The sequence below is a fragment of the Taudactylus pleione genome, unplaced genomic scaffold (genome assembly GCF_031769625.1).
Source record: "Taudactylus pleione unplaced genomic scaffold, aTauple2 ptg000090l, whole genome shotgun sequence".
NCBI classification, from domain to species: Eukaryota; Metazoa; Chordata; class Amphibia; order Anura; family Myobatrachidae; genus Taudactylus; species Taudactylus pleione.
In genome coordinates, this window is record NW_028284492.1 from 875,567 (window position 1) to 896,963 (window position 21,397).

Genomic DNA, 21,397 nt, shown 5'->3' on the forward strand with positions numbered 1-21,397 from the left:
TCTTACAAGTGCTCCTTGTGTGATTACACTATGAGTGCAGACTGAGACATAACATAATGACGCCCCTGGTCAGACCCTGACTGGCTGGCTGTGGGCTGGCCGTGACTACCAGAGTCGTAACTATTAATATATAGAGACCCTGGACCTTGCCTTCTTCCTCCTCCTCCTCCTTCCTTCCTCTGCTGCCCCCTCTCGTCGCCCCTAGCAACAGTCACGAGTAGCCCGTGTACTGGAGTGACGTCTGCACTTCCCTTTCCCGGGCCCGCCCCGACTCTCGCTTTGTCTTCCAGCACAGTTATCTTACCAGCACCACCACCACCACCACCACCAGTCCTCCTCAGCCGTCCGTCTCCTCCTCCCAGCAGCCAGGCGGCCATTCCTGCCAGGAGTAACGGTGCTGCCATTACCTGTCCTGTGACCGAGGTATGTGTCCCTGCGGCGGTGCTGTCACTCTCTATGGCTGTCATGGTGTGCACTGTGCTGCTTCATAGCCTGTTACCCAGCAGTTAGGCCCCTTGTTACACCGCTGCACTAGATGCCCTAGTTTCATTATTCATTTCTGCTACCAACCCCCCTTCCCCCTCCGGAGACGGAACAGGGTCCTTGCACCTCCCAAAATATATTAACATTCCTGCTTGTCCCTGTTACCAGAGTCACCACTGAGTACTGCTTCAACAGTTGTGTATCGATAGTATGTATTTATTAATATTATTTATATAGTACCTCTAGGTTACACAGCACCATACAGAGACTGTCATTTCTTTTGGTCACTGGTGCATTGGAGCTTACAGCCATAACATACAAGCGCATACACATTAATGTTAATTAACCCAGGATGTTTTCGGCATGTGGGATATACCAGAGCATGCGGAGAGCATACAAACTCCACACAGATTGGTCATGACCAGGAATTTAACTCTTGATAGCAGTGCTGTGAGGAGTCATGCTAACTGCTATTATGTGGCTATTCTGCGATTACCCCTAAAACTGTGTAATATCTATGCCAAGGGTTCCCAACCACGGTCCTCAAGGCACACTAACAGTCTGGGTTTTAAGAATAGCCATACTTAAGCATAGGTGTCCTAATTAGTACCTCAGTTATTTTGATTTAACCATCTGTGCTCAACCATGGATATCACTAAAACCTGGACTGTTAGTGTGCCTTGAGGACCGAGGTTGGGAAACACTGATCTATGCGTTTCATGTCATGTATGTGTATCTATTGTTTGTACGTAAAGGATACAGGGCCTGATTCAGAGCTGGACGCTCTGACCAGAGCGCTCGCTCTGAAACAGGGCCCTCCTACCTAATATTGGAGCGGCCTCCTGGCCGCTTGCATAGCTGTGGGTGACCACCCACAGCTTATGCGAGCGGCCAAAAAGATGGTCGCGATGGTCAAGACCATCGCGACCATCGGGCTTTCGACGAGACCCTTGTGGTAGGGTCTCGTTGGCCGCAAGCCCGGAGTGCTTTTGGCTCTGTCAGAGCCAAAAACACTCCCACTGACATCACTAGTGATGTCAGTGGGGCCGGACCCAGACGGTAGGCGTTCCCATGGGAACGCCTCTGTCTGGGCAGCCGCACGCCCACCAAAGGGGACGTGCTGTCACTCACCATCAACAGCATGCCCCCTTTGGTGCAAGACCCCAAGCGACGGCTTCCCCGTCGCTCACCGGGTCTCGCGCATGCGCACGACGGAGCAGCCTCCGTCGTGCGCATGCTCATTTGGGTAACATAGACCCGCTTGCGAGCGTACAGCGCTCGTGAGCGGGTCTGAATGAGACCCACAATTTGTGTGTTTAACCCCTCTTCTTGCCATATATTCTGGGTTTTGAGAGTCTTTATGTAATGGCTTTATTATAAAGAATTATGTCTATATCTACCGCTAGCTTATTCCTTTGTGCTTTACAATTGGAAGAAAGGCTATAATGTTGCGTCTGTGAAATGATCTGTTACAGTGCAGAAAGATTTGTACAGTGACTCTTCCAGACAAATAATGCTGTAGTTATAGACTTATTGTAAAAGTATCCATTACTTAGTGGTGTCTCCATGGCCGGGCAGTGCTGTCAGTTTTGTTTTTCGCTTCATGAATTGGTGGTAGTGTTTGGCATGTGTGTAACTGAGCACTTTAGTTTTGCATAGTACTAGTAACGTTTGCAGAACACAAAATACTTTTGGATACATATATCTTGAATTGATTTTGTGATCCTGGAATGGAGTTTTAATTTGAAGGTGACCTATTTATGTGTAAATACCAGAAAGGAGGTGATGTGGTATAAGGTGTGTGCTTCCGTGGATAGAGTTTTCTTCTACGTGTTGCTATAATGGGCGGTTATGTGCAAGATCTTAAATTTTCAACCAGCATAAAACACCTTATTACTCATTTTCACCCCTGTAAACATCCCTCCCAACATCTAGTGCATTTGTACATGACCTCTAGATATGATATGAATATTCTACTGCTTTCTACCTAAGATTGGGGTGGCACAGTGGCTAGTATTGCTTTCATAGCACTGGGTCATGGGTGATAATTTGGTGTTTCCCAAACGCATTCCTCGGAGATTACTAACAGTGCATGGTTCCATTTTTCCTAGTTGGTGCACAGGAGTATTCATTACTGGCTGACACATTTTAAAAGATCTACTTGTGATTCTGTGAGGAGACATAGAAAACATGCGCTGTTAGTGCTCCCTGAGGAAAGTGTTTAGGAAACACTGGATTAGATTTTGACCAGTTTCCTAACTGTGGCTCTATATAAATAAACAATTATAATTGTTGTAAGATCTATTTAAATACTCTCCAGAAAATAAAGGCATATTTATTATAATACTCACTGGAATAGTCCTCCCCCTGAATTATAATCAAAATGTTATTCTATTTATTACATTTCATATCTGTATCTTGTTTCTGTCACTGCTGTGTGCTCAGTGAGAGAGTATTCTTGTAATGACGATTGCAAATGACATGACTATTGTGGTCTGAAAGGGAAGTGATGTCAGTGTCCTGCTGTGCTTAGGAAACTGTGTGTTGAGCATGGGGGTGAGGGCATAGTAGTGTTTCACTGCAGACTCAGGTGGGGCATTTACTACACGCATACATTGCAAGAATTGTGAGGTATCAAGCTTTCTGGTCACACAGCAATCCCCTCTCCAACCTGTAAAATTGGACTTCTCAGACAGGTAGCCATTAGGGTTCCCTGGTCTCACACAGCAGGGACTAATGACGAAAGCTTCCAAAAGTGAACAACTTTTAAATATTTGTAAAATGTAATGAACACTCTAGTACAGTGTTGGGTGGATGCTCCTCCCCTGAGCCTCCATTCCAATTTGATAGTCTAGATAGGCTAGTGTAAGCTGGAGTATTTCTTGCCAGTTCATAACCATTCATGCAGTGGACTTAAGGACCTGGGGAAGTCTCATTATGATGCTTTCAGCATCATGCGGCCTACTATGCAGTTTCATCAGGGGTCTCAAATTCAGGGGTGATCAAAACATTTGCTAAAAAGGGGTTGTTCTATTTTATAAAAAAAGTATAATAAAAGAAAAATTTTCCTTTAGGAGTTTGAGTATTAGTCAACCCTTTGCAGAAATCACTATTTCCTGAGTTATGGGGCACATACATTAGCAATGAATTGGGGCAATTCTGTGTTTTGCAGATGATTGTGTCAAAATATCTGCAATGTATGGGGTTCACCGATTGCTGATTCCTACCAAAAAATGGAATCGGTAAATCAGGTAGTCCAACATATTGGATTTCACCAACCAATCAGGACTGCAGAGTGCTAGTGTATGGTAATGATCAGCCGATTTGCAAACCATTACTAGTAAAATGATGAGCCTTTCATGATTGGCAGATCTGTTATTTGCTGAAAATGATCTGCAAATCACTGATATTTTCTAATGTATGCTTGCAGACTGGTAGGTTGGATAATTGTGAAATCGGGGGGATAAACCGCAGAATTTGTTTCTGATATATGGGCCCCATAATTGGATGCAAGAAGGTAAAAACATATCACATTGTTGTTCTATGCAGCATGGAGAAACACTGTTAAGCCTGGTATACGATTTCTTGAACAGTATGCCCAACTCCCGACAGATCGAAACGACATATCGTCAAAATTGTCTAGTGTGTACCCACTATGACGGCTGTTGCGCGCTCCCATTTGGTAGTCAGCCGCATTGTCAGGTCGTCCCTACATGCAGCGCATCCCGATGATGCGACAGATGACCCCATGCTGCGGGATGTGGCAGGGGTCTTCGGCGGGGGGGTGTCGTCCATCGTATCACTGGGTACACATAACGTATAGTGTGTACCCAGCTGTAGTATGTTCAATTAAACTCTTCAGCTGATTAAGAAACAGAAATTGCTAAAATCTATCCAAATCGCTGCATCTAATGTCTTCTAATCGTCCATATAGCAATAGTTATTTTGTATACTCATTCAAACCTTCCTCCTGAAACCCCTCACTCCTCCTTCTATTTAAATATGGTTATCTATGTGGTAGCACAGCTTTAGAACTACAGAAGAGACATTCTGTTATCAGTGGTGGCCTTCCAGAATTATCGGAGTGAAGTACATTGGATGAGAAGGAACTGTTACTTGTCCTACGCAGACCTTCTGATTTAAAGTTATCTACCTTTCTTAGGGCTCTATTCAGGTAATTGCAAACGCCACTTAAAAACATCCTTTTGAAACTTTTGTGCAGGTATCCACTACCCAACAATGAATGACTGAACGATAACTATATCGTTTAGTCTTTCATTGTACTGTGCAGTGCCCACACTGAACGATATGTCGTTTAGTACAGGCACTCTCCCTCATCCCTGAACATGGTCAACTTGACTATATCGTCAGGTTGACCGTCATGCTCGGACGATAAGCAATGTTGAAAACGACCAGCAGGAGCGCTCATCTCTGGTTGTTTACAACTTTTTACTGGATGATTACTGCACGATTAATGAGCGACTGAATAATAACGTTATCATTCAGTCATCCATTAATATCGCCTAATGGATACGCACCTTTTGTCTGCTTTCCAAATCAGGAGGGGTTTTATTACTTGTACACATTGCAGCTAGATCAAATCTGCCACCTAAGCTCCTTTGAAAGAAATATCTTGGTCTGGAATTTGGGGTACAGACAAGTATATGGGAGGATGTACTGTACTGTAGTGTAAAGTGCTGATGCAATGGTACTTGGTCCTTTGCAGGATTGCTACATTTACCCTTGAGTATAATTGGAGGAGAGGACATGCTTTCCATATCTGACGGGCTTGTTCCGATGCCAAACAGTTTTTTGTTTCAGAGTTTTCACTATCATAAGGTGCCCATACACTGTGCGATGCACCGTGTAGGGCGACTGCCGATCCGTCGGCAGACGGATCGTGCTGTCACCACCAGCAATTGTGCGGTCCCCGCAGACCGCACGATATGCCGGCTTCCCCGTCCTTCATCTGAATGGGATCATGCATCGCATCCCAGATCAGATGGTTTTGCAGGAAGACCTGGGGATGCGATGTACGATCCCGCGGGAGCGCGCAGCACAATATCAGGTACGATATCGTGCCCATTCACGGCACAATATAGCACCTATATCGTGCCGATCCACTGGATTGGCACGTATATTGTGCCGTGTATGGGGGCCTTTAGATTGAACTCCCACATGATACTCAGCATGTCCTCCGCAGTGCACCTGTGGAAATGGCTCATGAACATGACATCCTTGGCTTGTTTTCACCCCTTCTATTGGTTTTCCTCTTTACTTGCTGTTTATTTATTATTATTAGTATTCGTTGTATTTTCGTGTAGTGTTTAGTGCTTGTTAACATTTCTCGGGTTTCCTTTAATCAAACGATTTTTTTAAATTAATACCCATTGCTATGCTTAGACTATCTTTTCTAACTGCTTTTCTGTTTAATTGGTTGTTTTTTCATATACTTTATCAATCTTTTGATATTGAAAAAAATAATTTAAACATATTTTGGATCAAGAGAGAAATGCATTAAAGAAGATGTGATGAAGGGAGACCTAAGGAATTGGGGTAACAATTTGCATCAACTTTTAATACCTCTCTATTCTGCCATGACATGAGCACTTGGATGTAACTTACATCTATGATTACTTTGCTTTATAAGGCTCCATTTTACCGGTTATGCATTCGGACACCCCTGCACCGATTGGGATGAAACCAATGCGAGCTGGTCCAGTTGGATCCTGGCCAGGTTATAAGTGGGTTAGAGTCCTGGGCTGGAACTCACGTTGGTGAACGCTGGGCAGAAATTTTACCAAGGAAGCCTGTTCTTGGGGGGGGGGGGGGGGGGGTGTAATATATATATATATATATATATATATATATATATTACACACACGGATGGGGGGCCTATTTGTTAAATTCAGCAGCACCTCTAAGACAGTCAGTAGGGCACAACCATAAAGGTATCCAAACACAATACTTAGAGGGCGCTAACAATTTAATACCAATAAAAATATTCACAATGGAGGTACCACGGAGAACTTTCAGCTGTCAGATATTAGCATTGCAGTATTCTTCTGATATGGCCACTGAGGTTCTTATTCAATGTGTGAGATGTCCATTTGGTTCTGTGAACATACCCTCTCCCCAAAGAAATCACGTACGTAAGAATAATTTTCTTGATTAAATGTTAAAAATCAATTGCTTACATCAGATGTATTAAAAGGTGTTGTTGATAATGCCAATATGAAGGTATAGAGAGAGCCTGGTGTTTATCTCTTTTTTATTTGCTGAACATAAACATGGACGTTATAAGCGGCACTCCCGATCCTACGCGTTTCGTCCTCACTGGGGTACAAATCTTTAAAATGGGTGATACATAGGATAAGTATAGAGGATGGTATGATACACAAAATACACATAATGTATACAACTAATGTTGCAATATACAACAATTGTTGGACTTTTAAACCTATGTTCTATATACAATAATCGCATATATACAAAAACATACTTACACAGGAAACACTAATAGATGGTGTAGTCAACCAGAATCGGCTGTGGGCACGGCAAATCCCACTGTATCTCAGGGAAGTCTAACAACATAATGTTACTGTTAAGTTACTAAAAATGGCCACCAAATTAATGGTATGTCAGGAAATTAGATCAATATATGAAAAATGGCATATAGAAAATGAGCCAAACAATATAGACATAAAGTTGTCCAAAAGAGGCACCTATTATTCATGTTAAGAAGTAGTGATGTGCACAATATACATACCAAATGTATAATGATATGGGCCAGACAAACCTGATGGTTTTGATAATATATTATTTCATTGGTAGCTTATGCTTATACCAAGTAACAAATATAGGGATTACACATTTAGAATATTGTTTTCCAAAAACAACTAGTACTCAAGTTTGTTTTGAAAACTAAAGTACAATAGTGCAATAACATGAAAACCGCATAAATAATTCCAATTATACTCACTTAAAAACTTCTTTAAATGTGGACCAAGAGCAGCAAAATGTGGCAGCTAGCTACCAGAGTATGAATCACTGTAAGCCAGGACCTTACTTATACCTCTCCGATGATAATGAGGGACCCGCCTCCTAATTAAAACTTAACTCAATTAGTGTGATTACAAAATGAGGAATAGCCTAAAAAACCAAATTGCCTGTATTAAATGGCTGGTAAATAGTGTATTAATCTAGTGTTATAAATAAACTATTTTTTATTTACCTATATGGTGGTGAAAACGGCTGGTGTCTATAATTGGAGTTCACGCCGGACAGTGTGGACCAGTCTGTCTATTGCCAGTGTCCCGAGATACGTCGCCACCACCTTGGGCTAGATCGTGGGCGTCAACATACAGACACAAGTTTATTCCTATTGGCCCTCATTAGGAGGCTTGGAACACACGCATATCCAGAGTGGTTCCGGGTGTGTTCCAAGTCTCCTAATGAGGGCCAATAGGAATAAACGTGTGTCTGTATGTTGACGCCCACGATCTAGCCCGGAGTGGTGGTGACGGATCTTGGTACACTGGTAATAGACGGGCTGGTCCATACAGATTATTTTATACTTAAATGTACGTTATTGTATGCTTTTTATTATATAAAGGTTAACACACTTTTACAATAGTGCGCTCCTTGTTCTTTCTCCTAGAATACTACAATTCAGGCTTGGTGGAGCCTTGCATTAAGGCAGCTGCACTTTTGACAGTGTTCACAATGGATATATGGGACTATGAACATTAATTTTAGGACATAGTGCGCAACTCTTCATTTATTCCTTAGTGTGTGTATGTATATATGTATGTGTGTGTATGTATATATGTGTGTGTATATATATAATTTTTTTATTAGCATTTCCCTTAATCATGAAACAATCAGTAAAAATGAGCGTTTTGCAAACAATGTTTAAAAATGCTCAAGAAAACAAATATGCTACCACTTAAAATAATGAAGTACAGTAATTATAGCTGGTTATAGAATAGACAGAAGAGGTTACATTCTTTAGTTCTTCTAAGAACCACAGCAGAATTCCCTCATTTGGTAAATAGCTATGATGCAATATGCTGGACTGTGCTACTATCATATGACTGTCACCTGCCTGAGATCAGCTGATCCACAAATCTTGTAGTTTTTATTTTTTTCAGATTTCCCAAGATATGATACATTTGTTTTAAAGGAGATTGCTACATTCCCTTACTTAACACCAAATTGAGAAAACATAATATATTTAAACGTGACAGTTAAGTGATTCTCCAAATAAATATTTTAACTGTTATTTTTGTAGACTAAATTGATTTGTTAGTGTATGTATGTGTGTGCGCGCACACACATACATATACTAACAAATCAACTTAGTTTACAAAAATAATAGTTAAAATAGAATATATATTGTATACAAGCATTAGGCAGCACTTGGGCAATAAATGAAAATAATGACACAGAGGCCCGTAGTTAAAGTCAGCGTTTCAAATCACTTATGAATTTTCATTGTGTCATGATGAAAATTCATAAGTGAATTGAAACGTTGACTTTGACTGCAAGGGCTCTGTCTCATTATTTTCATTTATTGCCTGATGCTTGTATACTTACATATTGTGGAGGAGGGCACCGGAAGAAGCTTTGTGTGTGTGTGTGTGTGTGTGTGTGTGTGTGTGTGTGTGTGTGTGTGTGTGTGTATATATATATATCTATCTCACTCACTCACTGCTGAAGACATCCATTTAGGCGGTGCTCAATTAAAGACCAAAAGTCCACTCATAAAACATAATATTCAAATAGGCATTCGCCGATCTGCGTAGAAAAAGCCAGCAGATGTTTATTACTCACCAAACCACGTATCAAAGGCTGACGTTTCGATTCCTGAAGATCTTTGGCAAGACAACATAACATGCGATAACATCAGTACACACATAAAATCGGGGGTTTCCTATAGTATGTGTGTAATATAAATATATATATATATATATTATACACACACCATGTAAAAGGCCGCACTCCATCTATTCAAATATGCTGGTCTGCAAAATCCCAATGTCAACAAGAAACCTCAAGTTGTCACAATATTAATTTTAAAAATAAAAGAACCCACTCACTCGGCTTTACATTATGCAAGTCTGATGAGTGCTTACTTTTTTTTTTTTTATGTGTGTGTGTATGTATATATATATATATATATATATATCATGTTAAATATAAATTCTACTTTGTGATAACAGATCTCCCACAGTGTTTTGTTTTTTGTTTTTCTTAACAGGAGCACTTACAATGTCTTTGTATCCATCTCTTGAGGACCTGAAAGTTGACAAGGTCATCCAGGTAAGTTATACACACTGACTTAATTTGTATTCATGAATCCAATGTCAGAGATTTTTAACTTGCAAAAAATCAACTGTTGCAGACATTAAAAGAGGGATCCATTGCCTGCTGCATGCCGCACTTACGGTACGTCTGGATTCGTGGATTTTTGTTCGTAGCCCCATAGGGCTGTGTAGAAAAGTCCACGGGCACGGGGCGAGTTACCCTAACGTTGCCAGAAATGGCAACTCTCGCCCCTTGCTCCTAGTTGAATTGACCTCCTATAGATGATCAGCAGATGTAAGGTTATATGCGAGCTCTGAGTCTTTGCTAAATAAAGCTAATTACAGGGCCCAGAGCGAGGCAGGTATTTCTTATGGAAGTGTATTTAGAGTGCCTCACGGTATTTGGAACCTATTTTCTGCTCCTCAACAATATGATCGTGTCATGAGCAACATATTACATGCCAGCTTGTCAGTTGCGAATGGGACACTGTCTGCATCGCACTTTCTTGCCGCAGTAAAGTATCAGATTATTATTTTACATTCACATCTCACTAAACACACAAGTTAGAAGAATCATAATGAGGAAACATAACCAAAAAAATAGTATATGTATTATTCAAGGAAGCTGGAAGCGAGCCAGTGCCTGACTTGAATTGAATCTTATCTTTATGAACACATACAGCAAAATGTTTGTGTTCCTGGCATCCGCTGGGATTAGTAAAATTACCCATTAGTATAGTATATGTGCCCACTTTAAACTCCATTGGATCAATTGGTTGTGTATTAGTAATGTTCAGCCTTGTCAGCAGAGCTTTCTTCTGATCGTGATTGACAATGACCATTTCCTCTGCTATTACCGCCCTATGTGACTAAAACCCCTGTTGTGGATGAGCTGCATTTCTGTCTAATACTCCCACATAGTATGATTCTTCCTGCAATGCTCAGGAATGTAGCTCTACTCCTACTCCCGCTTTTATTCACATTGTCCTATACGCAGTGTACCTTCACAATTTGTTATTGCAGATAAAGTTGTATTTCATGTTAATGTGGAAAAGAATTTTCCTGTGTATCAATTTTAACAAGAATCTCCTAAAAGGACAAATTGTGCTCCCTAATCTGTAACCTGTCATATCAAGCCAGATGGTAAAAGCACATAGATGCGGGAGTCAGGATTGTGTATGCTAAAGCTGCTTTATTATGGGCATGTTTTATAGTATTATATTTCTGTAAATGGTTTTGCAGGCTCAGACTGCATTTGTAACAAACCCAGCTAATCCAGCAATTTTATCTGAGGCTTCAGCGTCCTCATCGGCAGCTCAACATGGAGGTAATGACTCATTATTTTTATTCTGTAAAGCTTTATTGTCCATGTTTCAATGCAAATATATTATGTATGAGAGTCAGGTTACTTTCATATGTAGTTTTTGTAGGGTTTGGTATGATATGTTGAGTCACAATGTCGACCTATTATCCCTAGTGGTCCAGTGGTCACTTACCTGCTCTTGATGGCTGCAGCGGCTCTATAGCTGCATCCAGGTTCTGGCGGTCATGTGATCATCAGCGTTCGGTGAGGATTCCACCCCTAACCCTCCCTCTAGTGTCTAAAGGTGCCTACACACTAGATGATATTTTGCACTATTTGCCCGATTTGTATGCATCGGAATGACAAATCGTGTAAAACATGTCCAAATCGAGAGTGTCCACTCACGATGCACGTACCCGCAGTTCCGTATATCGCATCTTCAGATCTTGCCTACAGCACGATCCAGCAGCATATCGTTCAGTGTTTATGCCTGAACGATATGTCGATCCGTATACGATGCTGTGTAAAAAAAAAATCAATAAAATTTAAATTAATACAAAGTGAAAAAATACAAAAATGGTGTGCCCCTCCCCCAAAACACAACCAGCCCCGGGCTTCTGTGACCCAGTACTGGTTGTGCTAAATACAGGGGAAAAACGACGTAGGGTTCCCCTGGCTATGGCATTACCTCCCCCGTTTTTTTTTTTATGTTTTTTTTTTAACACCGATGCAGAGACGGATCTGTGTCTCTGCACTAAGGATTTGCAGATCTTTAGATCGTGGACGATAGCAGTTTTTTCAGCATATAGAGTCTTGGAGTGCCATCTAGTGTGTAGGCACCTTAACCCTCCTGCCCGCAGCCTATCCCTAATGTTGATATTCTGACAATGTCAGCATTTCACATGTCGACACCCTGCAGTGTCGACATGTCTGTCAACATTTTATCAATGTCGACCTATGGACTGCATCCTATATTTATGAATCCTTTATCAGTAAAGAGCATTGTACAGTTACCTCTGCAGCATGACATTTGCCCACTGAGCCCCTGGTTGCACAGTCCTGAGGTAAAAGATAGGTTGAAGCTAATATAAGCTTCATACATAAGTTGTAAATCTGTCAGACTGTGTAAAGGTTTAATTCAATCAGAAATAAAACACACACGCTTCTACATGTGTAATCCATGGAATAACCTTTTGTGATCTTAATTAAACCATACACACTTTTTTTATTTTTAAATTAGATATTTTTATTGAAAGATTTCCAATAACACACAAAAGTACAACAAAAATTACAGCAAAAGATGGAGCCTGTGGAACCATCCAACATCTAGCAGTAAGCAGTTTTGCTAACATTAGAAAGATAGGGACATTGAGTTGTTAATATCAATTCTTTAATCTTTGAGGCTCAATCTAAATATACAGATTTGCTTATCTTCTCGCCCCCAAATTGAAAGTGATTGTTTTTGGGTTTTTCTTAAGTGTTTATTCAAATTTTTTTTACGCAGTTTACCTTCGGGGGACTGTCTGAAGGCTGCACGGGTGTTCCTGCAATGTTGCACCCCAAAACCACAATTCTGCACTTTTTTCTGCCTGCTATTCATAGGCGAAACTTTTTCGCCTGTTACATTGCATTGACTTTCCGCCTAGGCGGAAAGTCTTTCAAATTGAATACGGTGATCCTTTTCCGACTGGTGAAATGACATCATCGACGAAACTTTTTTGCCGATCTCTGCTTTTCGCTCCAAATTGAATATGGGCCTTTGTGCACATGTGATTGTTTCAGTACTTTGTGAATGTTTGGTCAGTGAAAATGAATGTACTTTGATTATAGGGCATTTGGAGAAATAACTGCACCCGATGCTCATCGTTAATCACTTCAGTTTATACATTACCAACAAGTCCTAAGAAAGCATTGGGAGGAAATTTTGATGTTTGTTTGAAAATAAATAAATTTTGAACAGTTGTCTTATTGTGTTGTAGATTTTTTTTTTACAAATGTGGTTTGAATAAATAGTAAACTGTTTTTCTTGGTCCAGGTTTATACCCTAAACTGTATCCAGAGCTTTCTCAGTACATGGGTTTGAATCTAAGTGAAGATGAAATACACAAGAATATGTCCCTGGTGCCTACAGATGGGGTAATTGCTTGTCTGTAATGTCTGCTTTTGTTGGGCAGTTTACATTGTTAAAGAACCATCTAGCAGCTTGTGTTTTTAATGGACCATTTAACATGCAATGCAAGTAAGGGTAATGATATTGTGTGCTGTGGAGTTGGTCCCTTTGAGTCTTCCATTTGATAACATAGATTGATAAGCCATGAGAACACATCAAAAGTGAATATTAATGTTTCATGCGCTTTTGGTGCTGTTATTTCCATCATTGAAATGGCTGGAGTACTTCACTGCTTAAAAGATCAATATACCTAAACCATACTTGCCTGCCCTGCCCGGGAGCCTCCCGAAAATCGGATGCCGTTCCCGGGCCCCCTGAAAGGCAGGCAAGCCTCCCGGTGGCCAACCCCGCGATAACCTGAGAAACCGGGGTGGTGGGGGGGCGGTGATCGGGTCAGGACGCCTGTGCAATGACTCTGGCAGGTGCCGGGACTGGTGCATGAACGGCGGTGGCGCAGCACATACCACCAGCTTCTGTGGACTGCCTGTGCCCGAAAGGCAGAGCAGCTGCTTCCACTGGAAGCCGCTCTATGCTAAACGCAGCCCAGACTGGCAGTCCCAAGGAAGGAGACACTTTCCCTTGGGGCTGCCTTTCCATTGTGTGACTGGCAGGTGGCGCTTCCAATGGGAAGCCACCTCCAGTCACAGTGAAGCCAGTGCAGTCACGGACTGCAACTGGCTCACTAAAGTAGCGGAATTTCCTGTGGGGGCTGCAGCCCCAAGGTGACACCAAGGTGCAGACTCCCCCCTCAGTGACAGGAGCTTGGTGCTGCACTGTAGCATAAAGTGCAGCACTCAGCTCCTGACACGGAGGGAGCTGGCACTGTAGTCCTCACCTCCAGCAAACCCCTCCCCATCTCCCCCCCAAGTAATGAGCATTGGGTCATAACCCAGCCTAGAGGCCACACCCCTTTTTGCCAGTGCCCAGCTTTGACACCGCGGGGAGGGATGCCACTGGCCTCGCCCTCTCACACCGAATCACTGCATTTTACCATGATGAGGGCAGGGCCTTATAATGTGGAGAGCCCGGCCCGCTTTTCACATCAGTATTTAATCACATGTATAAATCCCTGTGCAGCAGAAGTGTCATGTGACACGCTTTAAGTGACCTTTGCCACAATTCGATCAACTGATAATTATGTCTTCGTGTTAGGAGTGTGCAACTAGGTCAAAATCACATGCAAGCATAGCCCCCATGCCCATTACATTCTATTTAACAACATTGAAATGTTATGTATCAGATATTGCATTACACTGGTTCATATTTATTTCAATGACACTGGGCTCATCTCTGTACTTCTCAAGCTCCAGGTAGCAAGACCATCAGCCATAAATAACATGGTAGCACCCATAAGTGGGAGTGATCTTGGAATCCGCAGAGCAGAAATAAAACAAGGAGTCCGTGAAGTGATATTGTGTAAGGATCAGGATGGAAAGATTGGCCTCCGCCTTAAGTCTATTGACAATGTAAGTTGATTTTGTTTAATCTCTGCAAATCTTCATGTAATTGCACAAATTTACTACACAGGCAATAAGATAACATCAGAGTTATAGGAAGAGCTGTTTTATAGTCCCTGGCTTTTTAGACCATTTCATTTAGTCATGTGAACATGTCAGTCTGTTTTCTGATACTTGTGTTTTGTTCTCAATGTAGTCTATCTTCATGTTTCATTCATGCATTCTTATTTCATAGCTCAATAAATATAATATACTAAATTTGGTGGAAGAACTTTTGTTCTTTCATTAGTTTCATACAAAATGATTTGCTCATCTGTATAGAAACACAAGTGTTATTAATAGTCTGTACCATTTTCTAAGTAATTGTTTTTATTTTGCATTTCAGGGCATGTTCGTACAGCTGGTACAAGTCAACTCTCCGGCATCTTTGGTTGGTCTAAAGTTTGGAGATCAAGTTCTGCAGATCAACGGTGAGAACTGCGCTGGCTGGAGCTCTGACAAGTCTCATAAATTTCTCAAGCAAGCTGCTGGAGACAAAATATCGATGGTTGTTAGAGACAGGTTGGTACACTGTTCCTTTTAAAAGTAAACTTGTTCCCAATATTTAACATATCTAGGCATGTTGCACTATGGTGTGAAGTCTGTGCCCAGTTTAAAGTGAGTGTGTGTAAAGATTCTCTCATAAAACGACATAAAAAAAGTGCTGTTTGATATTACTCTCCTCATTAAAAATAATTGCATAAAAAATATAAATATGGCATTCATGCTCTTTATAGTTCTGATAACACTAAGGGCGGAATTCAATTGTTTTAATCCCCAATCGCGCCCGACGGAGCTATTCTATTCTTGCTCCTGTCGGGCGCGATCAGCTGCCAAGCGCTACATTTCAGCTCTCAGCCCCTGGGGGATGAGAGTTGAAATGTGCGAAAAGTGACATGTTTGGGCGCCCAAACATCACTTTTCACGATCGCGCCCAGCACTTTGGTCGGGTTTAGCTGCTTTACGCGGCTAAACCTGACCTCTATGGGCACGATCAGCGCGAAGAACGGCAGCAATTTAATGGCGGCCCACGATCTCCTGTCACTTTAGCTTTGTGATAATGCTCTGAACGCATTCCTGTGAACTAGCCCTTAGGAATACAAGATAAGACCTTTCTTGCTCAGATGCAATTTATTCATTGATTCAAAATGTGGCCTTCTCTGTACAAAGTTTCTGACTTTCTCGGTAATAGCAGCTGTAGTGATCTTGATCTCCACTATAAAATCTCAACATATACTGTTTGGCTAAAAGTAGACAAACCTCACACATTCCAAGAAATGACAAAACTTATCAAAGTGACTGGTATTGTATAATGCCCTCTATTTGAATAATTTTCTACACTATGCTTTGTAGAGTTTCAATAGAACATTTGGAATTTGGTACCATTCTTTCACTAGAGCACAGGTTTTCAAACCAGGTCTTCAGGACCCCAAATAGTGTTTGTTTTCCAGGTCTCCTCACGGAATCACAAGTGAAATGATTAGCTTCATCTGTGGTTCTGGATGTGTCAGTAAGTGAATACACCTGTGCACCTGCTTAGCGACCTTGAAAACGTGAACTGTTTGGGGTCCTGAGTTTGAGAACCACTGCAATAGAGGTATTTATTCTTATATTGCAACCTATTGTTGTATTTCAGTAGTGATACATCGAATTCTGAAGGCTTATTGATGCTTGGTGTTTTTATAAATAATTACCAAACATGTTGTAAAAATAATTCTACTTTTAATATATGCATCTTCCTCCTACCCAGGCCATTTGAACGCACAATTACATTGCACAAAGACAGCAGTGGACATGTTGGATTCATTTTTAAAAATGGCAGAATAACTTCCATTGTCAAGGACAGCTCTGCCGCAAGGAACGGACTGCTCACAGAACACAACCTCTGTGAAATTAATGGTCAGAATGTCATTGGACTAAAGGTATGACGTGACTGTGTTTGTTCACATTATGTTATATAGTATAAAGAAGAAACACGGTAATGTCAATTTGAAGTGTACATTTACCAGAACTTTAAATATAACAGAAGAGGTATGACTAAAAACCACCACCAACACTGCAAATATACCGAGCTGATGAGACCATGATGGAGAAAAGCTGTAATCAATGAACATCCTAGCTAACGTAAAACATACAAGCAAGCTAAACTTACACATTCTTGCAATCCATTCACATATACCAGTCAAAATCTCACCAACATTAGGAAGCTATATAACCTTAATCTTATTCACAAAAAGCGCTGCTGATGATCAGAATAAAGGCGGGTATCCACTTATAGATATACAAACGAAAGCACGATTACGACATTGCTGTCATGCTCTCGTTTGTATATCTAGTGAGGTGCCTATACTGAACGTTCACTCGTTCAGTCCAGGGCACATCCCTCATCCCCGCACATGCTGTACCTGACGAGACCAGCATGTACGGGCTATGTCGGAAGCGGGCACGTGCATCGCTGGTCGCTTCCGACCAAAACATGCCAGATGCATGCATGATTTGCAAGCGATTGCACGATAACGACGTTGTTATTGTGCAATCGATTGGATAAATCGCTAAGTGGATACCCCCCTTTAGTCATCCAAGCCTCAGGAAGCAGCATGCGTTCCACTGTGGAATAATGGTTCACATTGATTTTAAAGTATTGTATGTCTCAATCCCCTTTGTTTGTACTCCCGAGTAAACAGAAGCCAATTTGGTGTAAAATGTATTTTTTCTTTTTGCATACAATCATATTCTACTGTAGGTGGGACATATATAAAATGTGCACAGAGATCTATAGTTGGGGTGATCATGTCCTAACTTCATTCTAAATACTAAGCTATCCAGTATTTGTTTGTTACATGCAAAAACAGTCAGTATTTTTCCTGCATGCAAACAAATAAATAATTGCCTTTGTACCCCTTGCATTGCAACATGGTCTGTTCCAGGAGCGAATGGCTCCTGTTGATTTGCTCCTAGGTCTGATTAAGAACAAGTGTGTATCTGTAAAATGCCAGTAATGGATTTCGCAGCAAATCAGGTATAAACATGTTGGTGTTGCTTTGTTTTGACAGGATTCCCAGGTTGCTGACATACTTTCAGGCTCTGCAAACATAGTCACTCTTACTGTAATGCCATCCTATATTTTTGAGCACATGGTGAAAAGGTGAGTTAAATACTACAGTTAAAAATGTAAATGTATACGTTGACCATTCTTCCTGAGTACGCCACTGCAAGATTTACAGAAATAATAGGTATAGTGACTTGGTACCAGGCAAAATGAATCTGATGTAGGAAATATTTACATATTTTTTTTATTTTTTCTTGCTGTGCATAGTACATTCAAATATTTTTAGATATAGGAAGTTTACAATCACACATCTGAATAAATTTCAAAGAATGAATAGAACTACAGCTGTGTGGAAAATATACTCCCTCTTTCAAATCCATGATTTTACATTTCTGGATATAATTAGCAATTTTCTAGTTCTCAACAGATCTCTCATATGATAATGACAAAAGAAAGGTCTGCTTATTTCTTTAATATACAAGCCAAAATGAAGAAGCATTTGTGGAAACTTAAGTACACCCTTACTACTGCTTCTGTGTACAGGTGCTGGTAATCATGTGCACTTCATTAGGTAGGTGACCTTCAGGATGTTCTTCCACCTCTATATATAAAAGCAGAACTGCCAGTTTGGGCTGCTTGTTTTAACAATATACAAATGATACAGAACTTCAGCAATGATCCCAGAGAGGCAATGGGTTCTGCTCATCGGGTATAGTGGCATTTTCAAACAGTACAGTCTGTCTATATACAGCAAGAAAGATTATTTACAAATGGCAAACACTTAATACAGCAGATTTAACCCAAAAATCTGACCATCTAATGCTCTGAGAAGAACCAGAAATCTGCATACAGCAATCTACAGACTTAGATCAACATGGTAAATTATAGTTCAGACTCTACTGTGGAAGATATCAGGGAATCAATATGGCTTCTCTGGAAGGTAACCAGTAGAATACACATTCAAAAACCAGTAAGAAACATTAAAGTAGGCAACTTTTTCACTACGCCTTCTGGAATAATGTTCTCTGGACAGGAAAGCAAGTGGTTTTACTAAACATGGCATGCATTAAGGAGGGTCATTTGGTGACTTAACAATTCCACACACAATCATTGAACCCGCCATGAACTTCTCTTTATACCAGGATACTCCAGGTTCAGGGTAACCAACCTGTGGCACTTCAGCTGCTGTGGAACTACACATCTCAGCATGTCCTTCCACAGTTTTAGCGTGAACTAGTAGCAAAACTGTGTCACAGCATGCTGTAAATTGTAGTTCCACAGCAGCTGGGGTGCCACAGATATGAGGCTATCAGTCAGGCTTGACAGAAAATGAAGATGTTCCATTTCATGTTTGGGGACCTTCACTGGAAAATATGTAAAATAACTGAAGAAGAGGGTGATAAAACTCACATTATATCCAGTGTATCTCCTATGCAATGAATGAATCAGCCTGCCTTTGCAGATGTTCCTGAGTGAAGGTGTTATACTATGGAGCCTAATTGGAAAATTGCAGTATACATCGGACGTCACCCTTAACCATTTGGTTTCATTCTACCTTCTCAAAGAATTATTATTATTAAACAGTGTGTAAGATTCCCTTTCTGTATTACACATATTACATTGGCATGTTCCACAAGCCATTCAGCGGTTACTTGAGTCACCGCATTAGTGTATTTCATCAGTGTGTAAACTACTGGATCAATCTAGTTGAAACTTAATAGCCTGCACATAGTTGCTATATGCATTTTGCATGAACTGGTAGGAAGGGCAGGCTGGGAATTGTAGTCAAGAACTGGAAAGCCATTTGTTTAATTCTGCAGTATATAGAAATTTTGTGTCAGATGTTTGTGCTACTGAACTGCCTAATCACTTACGTTGATGTTTGTTTCCTGCAACAGAATGGCTTCCAGTGTGATTAAGAGCTTGATGGATCATTCGGTTCCTGAGGTTTAAGTGACATGTCTCCGCTGTGTCCTGACTTAATACCATGGCAGAGCTACAACGTATTGTACAATACACATTCAGCAGTGTATCCTCTTCGAGAGTGAGAGTTTTACTAATGCATGTTAACCTCAGCATTGTATAAAACTTCGAGACATTATTGCGGTCAAATCTATACATGTACATGCTAACTTACCTGTAATAGGTAGAAAGATGTGCATCTTTTTAGTTAATCAAAAACCTGTTTACAGTCACATCTGGATGAGTTGGAAATTATATTTTGATTACTATTTAGATCCACAAGTGAAATGTTCTGCATTCATTCTAGCTGTCTGCCCTTATAAATATACATCTGTATAATCAGAATGAGAAAAATGCACTATTCTTTTACGGAAGAAGTAAATGCGTCTGACAAAATGCTGTAATTTTATATTCCAGGTGAAAGCTATTTTCCTATGTATGGATCATGTTTATCTCGCATGCCATTTTTTTTGCTATACATATGCAAACTGTTACAAAATTATTAAAGTCCTAAAACCATTGCACAATCCAAGTTTCTGCATTAATAAATATATACATGACACATTTACCTTTGTTGAAAAGCATTTAAACATGTTTACAAGCCCTAATTAAAACATTAACTGGTCAAATATTGAGTTGATAGTGTGACATTACCTGTTTGTTATTTCTTCCATGTATGCCAGCATGATAGTTGAGACCAGCAGCGGCTCTTACCCTCTTGCATGGCGGTAGGGGGGGTCTGACGCTGCCTAAGGAGAGGGGACGACTGTCCCGGTGTCTGCACAATAGATCTGGCAAACACCTGGGACCATAGCATAAGCGGCACCACGCATTCACCAAACACCAGCTTCTAGGGTCTGCAATGGCTGTAGCCCCTAGAAGCCGGGTAGGGCTGCCCGAAAGGCAGAGAAGTGGCTTCCCACTGTTAGCCGCTCTTTGCTCATTGCAGCATGGACTGGCAGACCCAAAGGGAGAAAACACCACCCTCTGGGACTGCCTGTCCTGTGTGTGTGTGATTAGCAGGTAGAGCTTCCAATGGAAGGCCACTGCCAGTCACAGTGCAGACATGGATTGAAACTGGCTCACTGAGGTGGCATATTTTGCTGCAGCCCCTACTTAAAATCCACCATTGGTTGAGACCATAATCTTTTGAATCTATGTTGCAATCTTAAGAATCTATGTTGCTCTATACATTGTTTCCTCATTTTTGAGTGAGAGGCTGCATAAAATGGCAGTGTTTTTGTGACTTGTTTACTCATAAACATGCATTGGCCACACATGGCTAAAAAAAAACCTGTTCATAACATTGGAATCGGTATGTAAAGCCGGCGGTCGGGATGCTTCCTGTCAAAATACAGACAGCGGTATCCCGATGATTGGTATCTCGACAGGGGTCGGGTAAGTATACTTACACTCCCCCCCCTTCTCCACCTAACCCTCCCCTTTAGTGCCTAAACCTAACACACCCCCACACCTAATTCTTATCCCGCTATGCTACCTAAACCTAACACTCCCTAACCCCCCTCCCCCCATGGCTAACAGCTAAGACCCCCTCCCCCCCGGTTTACCTAGTTTGGGCTGGCATCTTGTCTGTATTCCGGCTTTGGGATTAAGATGGGCATCAGT

The 21,397-nt window shown here is 41.1% G+C and overlaps 1 protein-coding gene across 1 annotated transcript; it reads left to right on the forward strand.

The window, feature by feature from the left end:
- The first annotated feature begins 178 nt into the window (after positions 1–178).
- On the forward strand, positions 179–20,303 carry SDCBP (syndecan binding protein). The gene is made up of 9 exons (XM_088469310.1): positions 179–423; positions 9,746–9,807; positions 11,034–11,118; positions 13,130–13,230; positions 14,569–14,730; positions 15,107–15,282; positions 16,511–16,682; positions 17,814–17,905; positions 19,708–20,303. The coding sequence occupies exons 2-9, from the start codon at positions 9,757–9,759 to the stop codon at positions 19,760–19,762; spliced, it is 894 nt and encodes a 297-aa protein (XP_088325436.1). The 5' UTR covers positions 179–423; positions 9,746–9,756; the 3' UTR covers positions 19,763–20,303.
- Positions 20,304–21,397: the final 1,094 nt, after the last annotated feature.

What these genes read in the sequence shown, in the direction of transcription:
- SDCBP (XM_088469310.1), top strand. Translation starts at nt 9,757, where the DNA reads ATGTCTTTGTATCCATCTCTTGAGGACCTGAAAGTTGACAAGGTCATC. An exon ending in AAGTTGACAAGGTCATCCAG is followed by an intron (nt 9,808 to 11,033) that starts GTAAGTTATACA and finishes ATGGTTTTGCAG; the next exon opens with GCTCAGACTGCATTTGTAAC. An exon ending in AGAATGTCATTGGACTAAAG is followed by an intron (nt 16,683 to 17,813) that starts GTATGACGTGAC and finishes TTGTTTTGACAG; the next exon opens with GATTCCCAGGTTGCTGACAT.